The sequence below is a fragment of the Humulus lupulus genome, chromosome 6, assembly GCF_963169125.1.
Source record: "Humulus lupulus chromosome 6, drHumLupu1.1, whole genome shotgun sequence".
In the NCBI taxonomy this organism is placed as follows: domain Eukaryota; kingdom Viridiplantae; phylum Streptophyta; class Magnoliopsida; order Rosales; family Cannabaceae; genus Humulus; species Humulus lupulus.
The window spans coordinates 2,520,722-2,540,829 of record NC_084798.1 but is presented as its reverse complement, the minus strand read 5'-3'; the positions used below and the strand labels follow the sequence as shown (position 1 = coordinate 2,540,829).

Here is a 20,108-nt window from a genome sequence, read left to right as displayed (position 1 = left end):
TTTTAGGACTCGCGTTGCGAGTCCTAAAAAATCTGGTTAAGTGTCTTTAATTAAGTTTTTAGGACTCGCATTGCGAGTCCTAAAAGAAGCGAGTCCTAAAAAATCTGGTGCGAGTCCTAAAAAATCTGGTTAAGTGCCTTTAATTAAGTTTTTAGGACTCGCATTGCGAGTCCTAAAAGAACATTTTTAGGACTCGCAATGCGAGTCCTAAAAAATCTGGTGCGAGTCCTAAAAAATCTGGTTGAGTGCCTTTAATTAAGTTTTTAGGACTCGCATTGCGAGTCCTAAAAAATCTGGTTGAGTACCTTTAATTAAGTTTTTAGGACTCGCATTGCGAGTCCTAAAAAATCTAATTAAGTGCTTTAAGTAATTTTTTAGGACTCGCTTTGCATGCCCTTAAAAGTAATTTTTTTTTTTAATAATGCAGCTACAATTTTCATTTTGATTTAAAAATATATATCCCTTTAAGTGTCCAAAATGTATTATATATGTTAGATTTCTAAAATTTCAAAAGAAAATACAACAAAATAATTTATTAATTACTCAAAAATATCATTTCAGTATTTAGTCTACCCGACTTACAAAATCATATTACATGACAGTTTATACAACAATCAAATTATATTATCACCAAATATTAAACAAGAAATGTATACAATGTTAGTGAAATATATTTTTTATTCTAAAAACTTCAACCGTCAATGTTGTCTAGTATTACGCCAAAGAAATGTGTCTCAATATAGACCTGCACATTATAAAAAAGTTATTTAATTATAAATATATTATAATTCAAACTTATAAATAGGTAGACACACACATCATCATCATCATTTGGCTTTTAACAATCAAATCAAAGTTGAAATGCATAATTAAGCTATGCAAATTGCATTCAAATCAAATAGTTATGACTAAATTAAGCATCTAATTAAGCATCTTTTAAGAGACCCTTTTAATCATAATCCACCTCTTAATCTCTAATTTCGTTAAAACTTTAATGCAAACTTATTATTTATTATGATGTTATTGTTCAAGTGGGAAGGAGCTTAAGTGATAAGACATTAGTACTACTTAATTACTTGATTAATTAAGAAAGAAACATCACTAATTTGAATCCTATCTTGGATGTATAGTAATTGGAACTTATGATGGAAAAAGATATTAAAACTATTATATTGCACATCAAATTCTTCGTTTATTTGCAATAACTGATGTTGGTTTTTTTTATCTTTTTATCTTTTAGCTAGGGACATTTTATGAAACAATTTTTCACATTGTAAATACGATCAATTTTAACATATAACTTAATCAAAATCCTCCCCACAATTACACCTATTTCACGAAACGGAACCTATAATCACTACTAAGAAGAAACAAACTCAATCCACCAAAAACACATTTACATGCAAAGAGAGTAAGATTAATTAAAAAGAAAACCAAAACCATGCCAATTTGAAAGATTAATATAAATATGTGCATGTGTGTATAAATGTATGAGTTTTTGCTGTCAAGATTAGAAAGGTTCGAACTTTTTACCTTGTACCAAGTGAGAGCTGGTCCTTCTTCTTTTACTTGAGTCCACTCAACCTTCTTTGTTCCTTTGTCAGCAAACACATGATTCATTTCTCCAGTCAGACCAACCTGAAAAACGCACCAATTTGGTCAATAAACTTGTCCATTTGATCAAAACCTACTGTTATGATATTGGTTTAGTTGTTTTTACCTGATGCCTCCAACCATTTTGTGTCAGATCGATTGTTCCAGTGTTCAAACCAAGGATTGTGACAGCTCGGGGCCCTGCATATCTGTGCTCCATGTAGGCTCCACTATCCTTAAAATTAAAAAGAATACAAACTGGTTTTTCAGTGACTTGAGTTAAATTTCATCAGTGAGTGAGTGAGTTACTTAATTAAGTTATGAGTTCCTTACAGGGAGTCCAACTGTCATGCCCAACAATGCTATATGGTTAGTCCCGGGCTTTAAGGTTATGGCTTTTTGGAAAACAAATCCCTTCTCTTCATGACTCCCATGTGCAGATCCTGAAACCAGAAGCCTCTTGTCTTAGTTGTAAAATCTTATTCACTCTCTCTCTCTCTCTCTCTCAGTTGATTCTATGTAATAAGTGAGTTACTGTGTGGATTTGGCTTACCAATATATTCACCATTAACAAATGAATGCAGTGCATGGCCAAGACTTGCAACTCTTATAACAGGTAGAATATCAGGCCTCATTGGCAAGTCATGCCGACTTAGTTCAATGCTGCAATTAAAATACTTAATCACATTAGAGTTAATCTGCAGAGGCAATGCTGAGAGACTGAGAGATCACTTAAATTAGAGCCATGAAAATTACCTGGTGGTGTACCATCCATAGTCTGTGGTATCTTTAAGCATGCCATAGAGCTCATTTGGTATTTTGTTACTGATATTCATTTGATGGACATTTGGAATGGGCTCTGGAGACATCTTCCATTTAAGATTTTTGGTTTCTTTCACTCTGACATAGTTCCTTGCATTATGTTGTGATACAATCTGTTTTGAGACAAGGAAAAACTTAATATATGAGAGGCTTTTTTCTTATGGAATATGAATTGGAGATTATGTAAATGATAACTACTTACAATTTGAGTGTTGTAGACCACATTCTTGCAATCAGGAAGAATGCTTATGGACCTTGGTGGCAGGTAAAAGATATCACCCCTAAATTTCACCCCTAAATTTCACAGTGTGTGCCCCTTTGGTGCTGTTGTTGGTTAAAAAAGCAGCACAGATGGATGTTCCTTGCTTCTCATAAAGCCGAACCTGCATAAATGAACGGCTTAATCTTCTGTCATTTAAATGGATATGATGACACATAATTTGTTCTAAACTCCATTTATTTTCACTTAGAAAAACTTATTACCTCAGTGTGCTTGCCCAACCTTTGGACTCCAGGAGCTCCCCAAAGTAAAGCCTTCTTGCATAGATTCAAAGCCTTGTGTAAGTCTCTTAGGTGACTCCACTTAGGCTCCCTTTGTAAACCTGCATAAAGAGTAACAAAATTAGATTGATCAACTATATTAACAACCCTTCTTCAATCCATGGAGACCATTTTTTTTTTACCATATTCATCAAGAGGAGCTTCATCATAGTATCTAGTTGTGGTGAAAACAGCACTTGTTCTACCAAAATTAGTCCCACCATGGTACTGCAATTTTTTAATGAAAGCCATTATTACTACCAAAATACAAGAGAGTCTGCCTATTACATCAGAATAAGATTCATTTTTATACCATATAGTAGTTGTTCAAAGTTCCATTCTTGGAGAAAAACCGGGCAACCAAGTATGCAATGTCTTCTGCTGCTCTTTGAGAAGGAGGGTCTCCGAAAACTCTGTATCTGTAAGTGCATGAAAAGTTGGGCATCAGATTCTATCTCCAGGAACACACCAAGCTTAATAAACTTTAAAATTTGGTCATAGTTAACAAGTACATATACTTACTGAGCAGTCCAAATAGAAGGCTTGTTGGGCTTATTAGGACCAGTGAAGGTATCTCCACAGTGCCTTCCATTGCATGTGTTAATCTGCAAAATTTTGGTTTAAATAGATATAGTTAAGAAATGCAAAAAAGAGATGAGTGAGAGATAGAGAGAGAGGGAGCCGAGAGAGACAAAGAGAGCAGAAATAAAAATGTTCAATAAAAATACAAACTTGAAAATGGAATAGATCTTGAGCTGAAATGGGTTTGTGTTCATGGAGAGATAGGAGAGCCCAGCCCTCTGCCCAGCCCCTGCGCCGTCGAGCCCAGACCCGAGAACCCCCACCCGCCGTCGAGCCCAGCCCTCTGCCCAGCCCCTGCGCCGTCGAGCCCAAGCCCGAGAACCCCCACCCGCCGTCGAGCCCAGCCCCCAACCATCAGCCGTTGTTGTCGAGCCCAGCCCCGAGCCCCCTGCCGCCGAACAGCCCGACCCCGACCCCCCTGCCGCCGTCGACCACCATTCCCCGAGCCCTACCGCCGTCGTTCGGCCTAACAGAGAGCATGCGAGAGAGAGGGAGAAAGGAACGTAAGGATCGGGTAGGGAGGGAGGGAGGGAGAAAGGGATTTGGGAATTATATTTATTATATTTTATTTTATAAATAAAAATCAGATTATATTATTTAGATAAAAAAAAATGTGATTATAAAACTCCCAATTTTATACTCTAATATTATAAAAAATAATTTTAAAAATCACAACTATACAAATTTTATTTAGATAAAAAAAATGCTCTTTTACTTAACAACAATTTGAAGGACTTGCTTTGAGAGTCCTTAATACTCTTTTAGGACTCGCAAAGCAAGTCCTTAAAAGTCATCATTTCTAATTTTTCAACTCAGGTGTTTTTAGGACTCGCAAAGCTAGTCCTAAAAGAGTATTAAGGACTCCCAAAGCAAGTCCTTAAAATTATTAAGTAAAACACTTATTTTTTAGCCTAGATTTTTTTAGGACTCACATATTTTTTTAGGACACTCATTGCGAGTCCTAAATTGTGTTTTTTCAGGACTCCCAATGAGTGTCCTAAAAACTCCAGAAATATTTTTAAGGACTAGCATTTATGTGCGAGTCCTAAAAAAGTGTCCCGTAAAGGGTATTTTGTAGTAGTGGCTTTTTGGAAACAATGTTCTTACTATGTCATTCTTGCAACAATTGGCGCCCACATCCACATGTAAAGCAACAGGAAATGAAGACTTTGAGACATGTGTCCCAACACTTGCAACGACCATAGAATTGCCAATCTGCTCAAATGCTTTGGCGAGTACATTTAGATCTAAGCTATCTAAATATGACTTGAGAGCAACACAAAATTTTAAAGGCAAGTGTTTAGTGATTCTAGTCATTCCCAGCAAATCAGAAAGTAAATCTGAACTCATCCCGAAATTCGCATGAAGCAAACAAATTATCAAAACCATTCTAGACACAAGTAATGAATAGGACTCGTTATCTCTTGAGGAAGATGTGTTGATCCAATCAATCATATACTGCTCGTCGTAAAGGCATTCCTTGAAAACATTGATCACAAACTGAAGTAGTTCTAGATATGAGAGTTGAAAACCAACTGAGGTATTGGAACTTGACTTGGTCATGGTATCAATCTCTTCATAGATGAGCCATTCAACAAAGGCTAATTTTGTTGTAATGAAGTAGCCCTTATATGAAGATGACCAAATCACAAAACGTTCAACAAGATACAAGAAAAAACCAGGGGAGATATTGGGTCACATTCTCCCTTACATTTTTCATTGTATGCATCCACCAAAACTCCATAAAAGCTAAAAATCATAGATGAGTTTGGAAAGTATGACCTTCTTGATCTATGCAGAAGCTCAAAGACTGCCTTCCATGGCAGGTTCTGGTTCATCCTTTTCATAATCATCTCAAATAGTTCATCATTGAGGTAATCATGGATTTACTTTTTTCAAAGCATGGGGAAAGGCGATAGTCGTCAAACAACTTTTTGGGAAACTGAAAAGACCTGATTGGACATGATTGGTTACTCTTTTCGAGAAGGCATGGGCGGCTCTAACAGATTTGGTTGGGTACGCGAAGGGTCAGTTTCCTAAGTTTACTTTATGCTGGCCGCAGTAAAATAAACTTGGGGGGCAAATGTTTACCCAAAAATGGTTGCTGATGACGTGGCAAGAGCTTCTTACATGTGGGTGACACGTGGCAGCGTCAAAATGAAGGAGTGCTGTTCGACTATCGACCAGCATCTTATTGCCTCATCAAACCTCACGATTAGATGCAACCAGACTGGTCGCATGCTTCAGTTTATTTCCTTTGAGATGCAATCTTGTAATAATAACATTGAGATATTTTCCTTTATTTATCTTGATATGCTATCATTAATTGTAAGTACGTCCCATTGGCCCATGTAACCCCCCTTGAGCCTATACATATGCATTTGAAGGCTCAAGGTAGGGACTTTTTTTAATCTTTTTTCTGAATACTCATAGAAAGAGCGTATAGTGTGATTATCCTCCAAAAAGTTATAATTCTCCTAAGGCTTGTGAAACTCATGAACCCTAGTTCTTTGATCACGACATTGGGATTCAACATCAATAATAGCACTAAGTGGGCGTAGGTCATTACCATTCATTGGAGCCGAACCACTATAAATCATCTGTGTCATTTCTTTACCATTTGATTCCATTCGTGTTTATTCTCTTATCCTTTTGTCGTTAATCTGACACCGTGTCGTTGGCCAAATCGAGGGTCAACACAAAATATTACAAAATTGCACATCTAAAAGGAAGTAAATGAAAGTATGCGACCAGACTGGTCGTACCTAAGCGTGATGCTTGATAAATCAATGACTTTCGGGTCGATGGTCGAACAGGATTCATTCACTTAAAGTCGCCATGTGCCAGCCGCTGTAAGTCAATCCTGCCACGTCATCAGGAGCCGTTTTTTGGGTAAACACCACCCTATAAACATACATTGTGACCCCATTAAACTCACTCAATATTTCTTTATTTTTTCCCTAAAACTTCTAAATAAATCAATATTATGTATGTTTACATGTTTTAAAGCATTAATATGGAAGAAAATAAATAAAAAACACTGAAAATGGTGAAAATAGACCTTGTCGTGGTTGGGGACGAAGGGTGGAGCCGTTCTCTTCTCGCGATTGTGAAATGGGAAATGAACAAAATGAAGGTTCGGGTTGGTTTTGGCAGGGAAAGGGCATTTTCTCCGTAGTTATACATAATTGCTGAGAAAATTCCGCGCCCCACTAGCATTGAAACTTTTCTTTGCGTTTTTTTAAAACCGCAATAAAATAGTATTTTTCTTTGCGCGTCTATTAAATGTGATATTTCAGACTCATTCAAATCTTTTCTCTGCGTTTTTTTTAGGTTGAAAAAAAAAGCGCAAAGAAAGCCTATATTTGTAGTAGTGTGGAGAAAAAATGGACAATAGATCTATTTTTATGATTTTTAAAATTAAAATTTTGTTATGATACAGAGAATAGTATTTGAATTTTGATCAAAGAAAAATTCAGAGTACCTCTTATTATTTAGATTAAAAAGAATTTGTGCCTCTTTTGAAATAAATTGAGAAATTAAAAACAGTTGCCCCGTTAATGAGGTTGGAGGCTTGATTAACAAAAGTCATGGTAGCTATTGTTTTTGTTTCAATTGACATTTTATATTATTTTATATATATAGTTTAATTTTAGGATGTTTAGAATGGGATCAGTTTGTGTTGTGAGTATATCACAACTCAACTAGTCAAATAAACAAATAACAAATGATCATCATTAAGTAAAATTGTAGCTACCAATAATATATAGGTTTTTTCAGTATATACGCCACTATAGATTTTACAGTATCTCTAAATTACCTAATTATAGAATAGGTAAGTAGTAACTTCTTTTACCAACGTGAGAAATTTATAAAAGTGGTACCTTGTCTATAAATAAGGTACTACCAACGTTGGAGGCATTGTTGGGTGAACCCTTAGCTATATTGATCAATCAATTAATGCTAACTTACCCATATACATTTAAGATCCCTAATAAAATGAGACATTTGGGCTTAGAGATTAGAGATTGAGATAATGTTTTTAGGTTTTAATTTGGTTTGGTGCCAACCCAGGTAATTAATAAACAAATAATAATAAGCGTGTACCTACTGCATACATAAATGTGTATATATATGTGTGTGTGTGTGTGTGTGTATTTTCCAACACTTGATAAATCAGCTATTTTCTTTCATAATTTTTTTTAATCAAGCAGAGCCAAAACGCTGATCATGTCCACTCAAATCTTAGCATCATCTCAAAATGACAAAATACATAATATTGTTCGGCCAACAACAAATTATCACCCACCTATTTGGGGAGAAAGATTCTTACATTACAATATTTCAGAAGAAGAATTGGTAAGTAAGATCATCCTATTTGATGTAATGTATAATAAACTATATATGTTTATATGAATGCTAATTCCCCCTTCTCTGGGTTACAAGCACCTCACTATGAGTGAAAGTGCATGCAATTTGCTCACTTATATATATATTTGAATATATAATCATGAAGATGTATATATTGATTATTAATTATATTTTATGCAATGTCTCAGTCTTATAAACAACAACGAGTTCAGGAATTAAAAACAGTGGTAAGAAAAGAAATATTTGGAGAATCTACATATGATGTTTCGAAGCAATTGAAGTTAATTGATGCTGTGGAACGTTTAGGATTGTCCTACCATTTTGAAAGTGAAATAGAAAATGAGCTAGAAGGCATTTACAACAAAAGCATTTATCAAAATGACCTATTTGTAGATGAAGATTTACATGATGCTTCCATTCGGTTTAGACTTCTACGACAACATGGATTTAAGGTTTCTTCTGGTGAGTATATAAAACAACAATATATATAGGGATCGACTACAACGCATCCCTTTTTTTGCAATACCGGTGTATTCTTTTTCTATTTTGGCACCTGAATAGATATAATCCCAAATTTTTTTATATGACGGTGTACATTGTGGTTATTTAGAATATCCTGTAAATTTTCAAGAAATTATGAATAGTTTACGAAGCCAAAAACAGAGTTTAAACTGTCAAATTTTACACGCCTACACAAAAAAACAGGCACGCGTTAGACCCTGTTCCGTACCATAATTTATTAAGAATTTCTTGAAATTTTGTAGGATGTTCTAGATAGCTATAATGTACACCATCATATAATCTTTTTGCGATTATAACTATTCAAGTGCCGATATAGAAAAATGATGCACCTGTATTGCAAAAAAAAAAAAGATGTGTTGTAGTCGCTCCCTATATATATATAATTGGAAAATTAGTTTCTTTTTATAGTCGCTTTGCACAATAATCTCATTTCAGATTTTTTTTTTTTAAAATGGCCTTACTAGAGACACCCTGTATGATACACTCGACAGCCTTTGATATACCTTAAACTGATCTATTTTTCACGAATTACTCATATATATATATATATATAAATGATTTGATTCTTGATTTAATATGAACAACGTATGCATGCAGATACATTTGAAAAGTTCAAAGATGAGGATGGAAATTTTAAAGAATGCTTGGTAACTAACACCCTCGGTTTGCTTAGCTTGTACGAGGCCTCACATTTGAGTTGTCTGGGAGAAAATATACTAGATGAGGCACTTGCTTTCACAACCACACACCTAATTAAGTTTGTGGCAAATAATAAAGAAGATCCATTATCAAATGAAATATCTCGTGCCCTAGAGAGGCCCTTGAGAAAGAGCTTAGTGAGGCTCCATGCTAAGCATTTCATTTCAATATATGAAAATGAGGCCTCCCATAACAAAGTATTGCTACAACTTGCCAAGGTAGATTTCAATCTATTACAATCTATGCACAAACAGGAGCTTAGTGAAATCTCCAGGTATATATATATATAGTGTGTTTAATTTTTATCAAGAATTTACGATTGATTTACTAAAGCCTAGCTATCATCATCACTCTCTTGCATATATAATTAGGTGGTGGAAAGAACTAGACTGTGCACACAAATTCCCTTTTGCAAGAAATAGGATTGTGGAACTATACCTTTGGATATTAGGAGTCTATTATGAACCCCAATACTCATGTGCAAGAAATATTTTAACCAAAATCATAGCGCTTGCCTCGATTGCTGATGATATTTATGATTCATATGGTACCTTTGAAGAACTTGAGCTCCTAACTGAAGCAATTGACAGGTTTGATTTTGACATTCTATATATGATCTTCTCTTTATGTATACTAATCAGTCATTTTGCTTGACGACTGATTATGCATAGCATATGTATTTTCAGGTGGGACATAAATTTTATGGATAAACTCAATCCAGAATACTTGCAGATATATTATAGGAAACTGTTGAATTCGTTTGAGGAATTTGAACAAGAGCTTAAAAAGGAGGAAACTTACAAAGTTCACTGTGGAAAAGAAGCGGTTGGTAAAACAGTCAACTTTTACAAATAGTAAAAATACATATAGGCCATGTTTGGAGTATAAGATTAGATTCATTGTTTTATATATGATTTTGTTACAAAGTTCACGTGATATACTTCTAACTATTTTAATAATTAACAGTTTAAAAAATTACTTCGAGGTTATTTTGATGAAGCTCGGTGGTTGAACGAAGGATACATCCCAAGTTTTGATGAGCATTTGAAAGTTTCTTTGATTACTTCTGGTTACTTCATGTTGATGGCGTGCTCTTTAGTCGGAATGGAAAATAATATTGTGACAAAAGAAGTTCTCGAGTGGCTTTCCAAGGACCCCAAGATTGTTAGGGCAACCGCAAGTATTTGTAGGTTTGTGGATGACCTAGTTGGTCGCAAGGTAAAATAATAATCAGATATATTACCTATTGTGACAAGCACATATATACATATACATTATTTTTTTTATGTTTTAATTATTATTAACTTATTTGGTTACACAGTTTGAGCAAGAGAGAAATCATGTGACATCTACTGTGGAATGCTACATGAAGCAATATGGTGTATTCGAAAAAGAAGCATGTGATGAACTCAATAAGCGAGTAGTTAATGCATGGAAAGAAATAAATGAAGAGTTTCTCAAGCCAACTGATGTAGCTTCACCTATATTAGTCCGTGCTCTTAATCTTTCGAGGGTAATCGATCTTCTCTACAAAAATGAGGATAACTATACACATGTTGGAAAAGTTACCAAAGATAGTGTTACTGCGTTGCTTATTGATCATATTCCATGATAAATCATACTCTACATATATAGCAGGACTCTAATTATATAAGCTTTGTTAAAATTAATAAATTCTCCTATATCACTACAAAAAACAAAGGTTATACCGAGAACAAAACTCGTCATTAGAAGTCCGAATGTTCTCAGTACAACTTCTATCGACAACATGTAAATGTAAGTAAATGGGAGATGAGATATGTTGGCTCTTCGAATGATTATTAAAGAGACTTATATCGTTCATGAAATTAATGTGTTAATTAAAATTTCTCTTTTCCATTCAATTCTCTACTATAGTGAAAGTACTGGAAGGAGAGAGATAGAAAGAGAGAAGTATTATTATACAAACAGACCAAGCAATAAGCATTGTTGGTATAATCTTTGAACCATTCGAAGAAACTGAAACTTTCTGCAAACCTTCTAACAATGAGGTTGATTCATTAGCACTACAACAAAAACCAATTTTAGGGGCGACATAATAACCCTAAAATTTTCTCCTGATATGTCTCCCTGATAAAATGCGCTTAATAGTGTACATTAGGGACGACTTAATGGGTCGCCCCTCAAAGTTGAAGTGTCGCCCCAAATTTTTTCACATTTGACATAATTTTAGTTGATGCGTCGCCCTTGATAAGTCAATAGTCGCTCCTGATAATTAATTATTACCTAAAAGTTGGAATGTCGCCCCAAATACTTGCACACCTAGCATAATTTTAGTCAATGTGTCGCCCCTGATATGTCAATAGTCGCCCTCGAGGCCTACGAGGTGGGACATGAGCGTCCTGCGGAGGCGGAGCCTGGGCGTCTTGCGAAGGCGGGGCCTGAGCCGCCTGTGCTTCAACAACTAGTCTGACTAGCTCTTCATTGCATTTTTTAGCTTTGGCCAACTGTATACGCAGTTGGCGATTCTCAAGTTCCACGATTGGGACATATCTCTCGGGATTGTAATACATGTCCTCGTCGGCCCTGGGAGCAGGTGGTCCTCGAGAGTTAGACGAGTCACCCCTCTCATCGGGATCAGAATTCACCATAGGTTGCTTTCCAGGGCGCCGGGGGTAATCATCTTCATCTAGAATTTCCTCCTCAAGTATATTGGGATCATTTGCAGCCATTGCTAATTCGAGAGGCTCTCTGACTAAACAGATTCACGCACTGTTTAATGGCTCTCAATTTAAGCACCAAACTGTTGACGCCGTTTTTTGTCAACTTAAAAATGAGAGCAATTAAACAAGAATATATCAGAGGAAATGAAAGAAGATGAAAACAGGATGTTTTTTACGTGGTTCAGCAGTTAAATATGCCTAGTCCACGAGTCTGTGTTATTAGCGTTTGAGCGTCTTCTGGAAACTTTTCAGAGAATAGTTGCCCGAAGTTTTCCCTCAATATCTCAATATTTTTTTTTTCTTACAAATGGAAAGTTCTTATTTGCTACGTACACGGAAATATCCCATAAATTGTGGGATTGATTAACAAACTATATAATATCCCGTGAACATAGGGATTTTACAATAATAAATACATTCATATGTAACCGATTAGCTCATATACGGAATCCACTACATCCAACCACACCTCCTACCATCATTGTGACACCTGATGCTACGACTCCGGGAGTCGTTATTGTCAACCCTGAGGATGTTGCTGGTGTTCGGTTTCAGAGGACTAGACGCCAAAACGCAAGCCAGATTGGTTTGAGGACTACATCGATCCCACGAGGAAAAGACCTCGCATTGATGTAGCTGCACCAGAAGAGGAGGCTACACAGGTGTTGGACCCTCTCAAGAAGCCAGATCGCAAATAGTATAGGATAGTGTCCAAGTAGCTGCTTAGAGACATCCCAACAAGACCCCGAGGGATGTAAGGACTGGGAATCACGATCCTGCGTGGATTCTGACGTGGAAGACACCCCAGTCGTGGCTCAATGATGGGGTAAACCATTTATACCTAATGACTCGATAGTGGTAGAAATTATGTTTTGTTTTCAATTTTACAAGTTCTGTTTTATTGGATCGATATGAGCTCGATAAGAGCTCGATGGGGGGGGGGGGGGGGGGGGGGGGGGGGTTACCTGGATCGATATGAGCTCGATGGGCTACATAAGTTATGTTGTTTACTGTTTGAGATTAGCTCGATGGAGCTCGATAGGGGTGTTGAACTAGGGCTGTTGTTTATTGTTTTAAATTAGCTAAATGATATCAATAATTAGAATATAAAATTAATTTATTCGAAATCCATTCAATAAATTGATTTATTCGTAATATGTATACACTATTCACCATGTTTTATTTGGACTCTCCTGCTTGTACTATTGTCTAAAATGTATCACATCTACCCATTTATTTTTAAATACTCAAAATGGATAGAGCAAAGCAAAAAAATTTGGTTTTTAATAATATATATATATTTTTTTTTTGTTTTTGCAAATCACCCAAGGTGGTTGCCCCTAATCTTTTTTGTAAATTCGTTTATACATGTATTTAATATTGTGTATATATATTATTGTATTGTATTATTTGTGGGTTATGTTTGCTGTCCCCTTTTATGTGGGTGTATTTAGTCCTGTTCGATACTATTTTCACCTCATAAGAGCAACTCCAATACAAGCAACACCGAGAGTTGTTAAAATTTTACAAATCATCCCAAAATATAATTTTGTATGTTGTCTCTCATCCACATCACCTTTGGCAATTTCTTTTTAAAAATTGCTTCAATGCTAGGCAACTCCAAAAATTGCACACCATGGTACCACACATCATTATTGGATATTTCTTTTAAAATTAGCTCGATAGTAGCACGAATTTATATTATATAAATCGAATTTGTCTGAAAGGGGGCACCCCTTTGGTAAATTAGAGATTTCACTAATTTCGCTGTAATGTACTGCACTCGTGTGCTATTCTTCGATATTTTTCCCCACGACATCTCATGGGTAAATGCTTCTATTTGAGTTGAAATGGAGCCTTAAGACCACATTTTTAAATTTTCCACTTTTCGATGGCAATTTTCGCAAGTTTTTTTACAAATGTTCGTACATCTCTCAGTATTTTTGTCGTATATACCTCTACACACCTCGAAATTGCTCGAATTTTTATACATAGAAGCCTAACACATAGGGTTACAACTTTTGTGCTTATTACCATCATAGATTCCTTAGTATTCATTTTAAAAATATTACTCAAATTCATATTATAGAAATTGATTTTTTCTTAAAGGAATACCCCTTTGGTAAATTGGAGAAGTCGCTAATTTCGTCGTAAAGTATTACATTCGTGTGCTACTCGTTCGATATGTTTCCACACAACATCTCATGGGTAAATTCTTCTATTTGATTTGAAACTTAGCCTTAAGTCCACATTTAAATATTTTCCAGTATTCGATGGCAATTTTCGCAAGTTTTTTACTAATATTCGTACATCTCTAAGAATTTTGGTCGTAACTCCCTCTACATACCTTAAACTTGCTCGAAGTTTTATACATAGAAGCCCAAGACATAGGGTTACAACTTTTGTGCCCATTATCCTTGTAGATTCATTAGGATTCATTCTGAAAATTTTCCACTTTTCGATGGCAATTTTCGGAAGTTCTATACTCATATTCGTATATCTATCAGTATTTTGGTCGTATCTCCATCTACACACCTCGACATTGCTCTAATTTTTATACATAGAAGCCTAAGACATAGGGCTAAAACTTTCATGCTCGTTACCCTCATAGATTCCTTAGTATTCATTTTCAAAATATTGCTCAAATTAATATTATAGAAATCAATTTTTTCTGAAAGGGGTACCCCTTTGGCATGCCCTAATCACATGTTTCTCGTGCATTACGTGCATCACATTTAAACATCCAACATGCATGAAGAATAACCATGCATGCCATATACACAGGGTGTAGTTTTCTTACCTCTGGTTTGAGCGTGAATTAGAACAAGAACGACCCTTGAGAACGATCAACCTTTTAATCCTTTAGCGGTCCCCTAGTCATAACCAAATATAACCTCCATCAATGAAAATCAACAGTAATAGGATCACGACCCAATTCCCACTCTCGGGACCCCGATATGTACCCACACGGTGAGTAGATTCGATCCTGGGCCCTAAGGATTCAAACCCCGAGCCAAAAACCCTTAAAAACACACAAAACAGGATTCTGGTGAAATAGGGTAGTGCCCCAGCGCTACCCACTAGTGCCTCAGCGCTCTCCACAGAACCAAAACTGCCCCAAGCATCCCTGGGTAGCGCTGTAGCGCCCCCTTGTGGGCGCTACAGCGCTACAGCGCTACACCCAGCCTGAAATGCCCCTGAACCTTTCTCCTTCAACTCCTTCATTCCCAACTTTATTACAATGCTTCCAAACAACAAATTAAGTCCCAAATGAACCCAAAAACCATCCCCACACGTCCTAGGCATCACAACCTCAAGAATACTAGCCAAAAACATCCATTAAAACTCAACTTTCCAACTCACAAATCAGCTGGAACTCGAATGGAAAAACAGAGCAAGAACTAATGTTTTTATGGCTAGAAACTGACCTTAATCTCAGCAACGCACCCTCTTCAATGGTAGAGCATAACCCTAGATCATCAAGACTTGATTCCTTGGCTTGGTTCCTCAAAAAGAGCTTGAAAATTCAAAGGGAAACAAGGGAAAAAACCATCGGGAGGAGAAGAAGAGCAATACTCTATTTTCTACAACTTTCTACAACCTTAAATGGCTGATATAAATCCTTAAGGGTGAAAAGACCTAAATTCCCTCAAGTCTAAATAAAAGCCTTAACAGCCACCAAGGGAAAAATCATCCTTTCTCGCCTATTTCGCTAATCATAATTAACACCCTCCAATTCCCGCTATTCTCAAAATTCTCAAACACCAATAATCCATATCTCGTTACCCGTTAACTCTCGGCAACGCTCTAATCACCCCGAGACTCACCCCGAGCCCCAAGCTCAATCTCGTCATGACTAAACCGCTACTTTGCACTCAAGATCGTCTCATGCCGAATGGCTCGAACAAATCCACATTGTGATGTGGCCTTAACAATTAATCACAAACATGCACCAATGTTGCATAAATGGGAAATCAATATACAATAAAAAACATTTAATCAAAGAATATCATATTTTTGCATAATAAAGAGCTAAGTGTAATATGCTTTAACAATCAATAATAGATTAAAAATGCATATCTTTGATAGAAAAATCCATAAACAATGTTGCATAAATGGGAAATCAATATACAATAAAAAATACTATCTAGTTACATTTTGCTTCATCATCATCTTAATAATATTTGAAAAATATTAGAAGCTCATAACTAGATTGAAATAAAAATTACAAAATAACATACTTGACATGCTCTTCAAAAGATGAAAATGGTAGAGAGAAAATAGTGAAAAGAAGAGAGAAAAATATGAAGTGTAGAAGAGGTTGAAAAGATGAAGAAGACCTCCCCCAAATGGTCTTACAATATTCTATTTATAGGCAAAATATGGAGATTAAATTAATCAAATTAAAATAAATAAATTGATTAATTTAATTGTGTTGGGAAGTGGTAGGATAAATAGAGTAAGTGTAAGAGTATTGGAAAGATGAAATGTTTGGTTGGGTAAAAGATTAGTGAAAAGCTAGGGTAAAAAAATGAATTAGGAATGTTTACTTAGGTAAAAAAAATAGGGAAGAGTTAATTGATATTTGAGTGATAAGAAAAAAAACATTGGGAAGGAAAAATATGATTTTTGGCATTTTGGTGGCTGTGTTGGCAGCTTGGCGTGGTGGGCCTGATTGGGCCCGGAGGTGAATTGGGAGAGCAGCTGGCGGGCTAGAAGGTGAGAATGGACCTGGGCAAATTGGGCTTGCTTTGCTGAGGAGCCAGGCGGCTGGAAGGAGATTGCATCAAGTGATGCTCGTTGGGTGTGATGCGTGAGCTGCTGAGCTTGGAGTCAAGGTGATGCTGCCACGTGGCTTGCTTGGTGCGTGGTGGGCTGGAGCTTCAGGGAGGCTGGGTGGCTGAACGTGGCTAGTGACTTCGGGCCTGGCTGGTGGTGGGCCGAATGGGTTACAAAAATGCCACATTTTTCTTCTCTTTTTCAGTTTTAATTCTTTTCAAGCACAAAAATGCAACATATTACCTACACAAAATAATATAAATTAAGTCATGATAAAATATTTTCAATTGTAAGATAAACCATATTAATTATTTGAAAATATTAATTACAACTTAATTTAATTTAACATTTAGTTTCAATAAAACACACATTTTTTTACTTCCCTAAACACAACAACTTAAATAATTAACTACAACAAAATAACTATAAAAACACACAAAAATATATAAAATCAAAATAAACCTAATAAATTCAAAATTACTTAAAAACTGAATAAATCAATTAAAAACTCAAGAATTAAGCAACAATTAGCACATAAAAAGTGGTAAAATGACTCTATTTTGTAGAGTTATCATGGTCTCACAAATTTTAATGAAAAAAATGCAAGTGGCGGGATGGTGAAATTATTACCGCCTTTTTCATAAAGTGGCCCAACATAGTACTCTAGCATAATACTTTTTTATTAGTATTATATTTAAGTGTTATGGAAATGGGTACTTGGTGTAGTGTTATTTATTATTAATGATTAGTAATTACATAAAGAATATGTACAAAAAATGAAACATTGTCGTTTAGAGATCATTAGCGAAAACTTGTTAACTCGTCGATGTAGGTTTTGTGTACAAACAAGAAAACCATGATCCTTTCTCTTCCCCTTTTCTCATTTTTTCAAAAAATGTTTTAGAGGATCTCAGTTTCTCTCTGCCTCCAGTGCTCCTCAACTTAGTTTAGGTAAGTTTTTTTTTTTTGGTTTTTAGTGATATATTTCTCATTTACGTTCTCTTATGCTTATATCTAAGTTCTAATTCATTTTTTAGTTATTTTTTTGTAATGTCTCACGTCACTATGGCTGCTTTTCTATAATGATGACTGGCCCTACAAAACAACACGAGTCTTTCCAACATGTTTTGTCCTCACTCGCATGCTTCCTGGGAAAACTTCCCAGGAGGTCACCCATCATAAGATTGCTCCAAGTCAAGCACACTTAACTTTAGAGTTCTCAAGTGATGGGCTACCGAAAAGAAGATGCATCTTGTTGGCATAGGTAGTACCCATCAATCCAATTAAGCCATCTTCAACTGTGTAGTCCCATACCTACACAGTCTTAGAATCATCACACTTAACCTTCCCCAGGCGGTGTGGGATTGCACAGCTTTACCCGATCTTTCCCCCTACACATCAATCCTTTTGGTGCCTTTACAGGCTAAATACAAGAGTTAAATTAATATATATAATAGATAACTTCTTCATAATACCAAAGAAATCTGATTATATAACAAAGTACATGTAGAGTCCCTGAATATTTACTTAACTAGCTAGATAGCAGCAGCAGCAGTAGTTGAGAATTAGTTGGAAACTTGTAGAAATAGTTATGAATTTTATAAGTTTAACCTATAGTTTAAGAATATTAATTATAACATAAGGTTTGATTAATATTGATGTTCCTATAAATATATTTATTATAACCTAAAGTTTAGATAGAACCATTAAGAGCATGACACTTGTCATAATCATGTTTATTTAAGGATTTAAGTTTAAATAAAAGAAAGATCTAGAAACTCTAGTTTCTTCCAAAACCATTAAGAGCATGATACTTGTCATAATCATATTTATTTAAGAATTTAAGTTTTTTTAATAGGATAGTTTCACTCCTCCAACTCTATAAATAGGACCTAGAGCTCAACCATTTTCTTCATTCTTCAAGTATTCAATCAGAGCCTCTAAGGTGCTAGTATTACTATAGAGAACACTTGGGAAGTGAGAAATAGTGTGATTTCAGTATTAAGGTTTAGATCAATCCATAAGATCAATCAAGGTATTCCTATTCCTAAGTTCAGTTCTTTATAATCCTTTAGTTTTATTTAGTTTCTTTTATTCAGATCCTAACTCTTGTGTTATGATTCTTGATTAGGTATTTAAGTTCTTGAAACTTAAGGTCCTTCTTAGCAAGTTTCTTCTTGATGGTTTAGTTTTCATATTCATCTTTATTCTTTTAGATTCTCACCTTTTCTACTATTGGTTTATAGGAGTATTCTAATCCCGTTCTTGTTCCCAAATATCCCAGCTTTTGGTAAGGAAAATATGATAGATTTTATATGTTTATGTTTATGCTTATGTTATGATATATTTATGTTATGATAAGTATATGTATAGTATGTTTTGTAGTCCTTGGGCATATGACTTGTTTAAACAACAAGCCCCAAGAATATGTTTTTAGTAGCTTGGGCATTCGACTTGCTTAGATAAGCAAGCCCCAAGAATTTATGATTGGGCATATGACTTGCTTAGATAAGGAAGCCCCAAGAAGTTATATTGGGCATATGACTTGCTTAGCTAGCAAGCCCCACAAATTTATGGGCACATGACTTGCTTAGCTAACAAGCCCCAATAATTTATGATGGTCATTATTGTTATAGTCCTATATGATATATGTTGTTATAATCATACATTTTATAGTATATGTTTATGATATAGTCTTATGTTATGATATGTGATTGTTAGTAGATTTTCCTTGCTGGGCATTAGGCTCACTCTTTTATTTTAGTGTGATGCATGAAAATGAACATGGAAAGCGGAAGGATTCTTGGTAGGTTGGCTTGTGTGTTGAGGATGAATGGATTGCGTGTCGATCGAGGACCAAGTTATTTATGTTTAGTCTTTTAAATATGTTTTTTTATGTAATTTCCGTAATTAGTATTTAAAAGTTACGTTTTTATGTTTTGTAAACAATGGTTCCCATACCCTATGACATTTTATTTTATGCTTTTATGTTATTTTGTATTTGATACAATATCTATTTTGGGGTTTTAATAAAATTATGATTATTTCTTATGTTTGTTTTCTCCATTAGTAGTAATTGTGTCTAGTAGTTTTAATGGTCCAATGTCTTAGAAGTAGTTGGGTCGTTACAGTAAGAATAACAAGAAAATTGGATAATTTAGTGGCGAGAGAAAGGATTCTTAATTTCCTTGCATCGACTTGAACGACTCGATGGCTGAGATAGCTGTGAAAAGGACTACCAAACTTGCAACACAAGTGGAACTGGCCGTCCAAAGATCCTTAAAGTAAACCCTTTTGAGAGTTTCCTTAGCACGGTTGTACCAACACTCATAGAATTCGTTAAGTGGTTTGCATTCGTCATTGTAGATGAAATTTTCCACATATATATTCTTGGGAAGTTTGTTGATCATGTTCCCCACAGCCATATTACTTTCAAGACAATGAGAAATGACTTTATTCTCAACTAATAGTTCCACGTCCTCCTCGGTATTTATAAGT

The 20,108-nt window shown here is 35.3% G+C and overlaps 1 protein-coding gene and 1 pseudogene across 1 annotated transcript; one reads left to right on the top strand and one right to left on the bottom strand.

The window, feature by feature from the left end:
* Positions 1-520: 520 nt before the first annotated feature.
* Positions 521-5,100, bottom strand: LOC133783622 (beta-galactosidase 11-like; annotated as a pseudogene).
* A 2,667-nt stretch (positions 5,101-7,767) lies between these two features.
* On the top strand, positions 7,768-10,741 carry LOC133783687 (alpha-humulene synthase-like). Its single transcript, XM_062223337.1, has 7 exons — positions 7,768-7,896; positions 8,097-8,370; positions 9,028-9,403; positions 9,501-9,719; positions 9,816-9,954; positions 10,096-10,347; positions 10,451-10,741. The coding sequence occupies exons 1-7, from the start codon at positions 7,768-7,770 to the stop codon at positions 10,739-10,741; spliced, it is 1,680 nt and encodes a 559-aa protein (XP_062079321.1).
* Positions 10,742-20,108: the final 9,367 nt, after the last annotated feature.

What these genes read in the sequence shown, in the direction of transcription:
- LOC133783687 (XM_062223337.1), top strand. Translation starts at nt 7,768, where the DNA reads ATGTCCACTCAAATCTTAGCATCATCTCAAAATGACAAAATACATAAT. An exon ending in TGGATTTAAGGTTTCTTCTG is followed by an intron (nt 8,371 to 9,027) that starts GTGAGTATATAA and finishes GTATGCATGCAG; the next exon opens with ATACATTTGAAAAGTTCAAA. An exon ending in ATGACCTAGTTGGTCGCAAG is followed by an intron (nt 10,348 to 10,450) that starts GTAAAATAATAA and finishes TTGGTTACACAG; the next exon opens with TTTGAGCAAGAGAGAAATCA.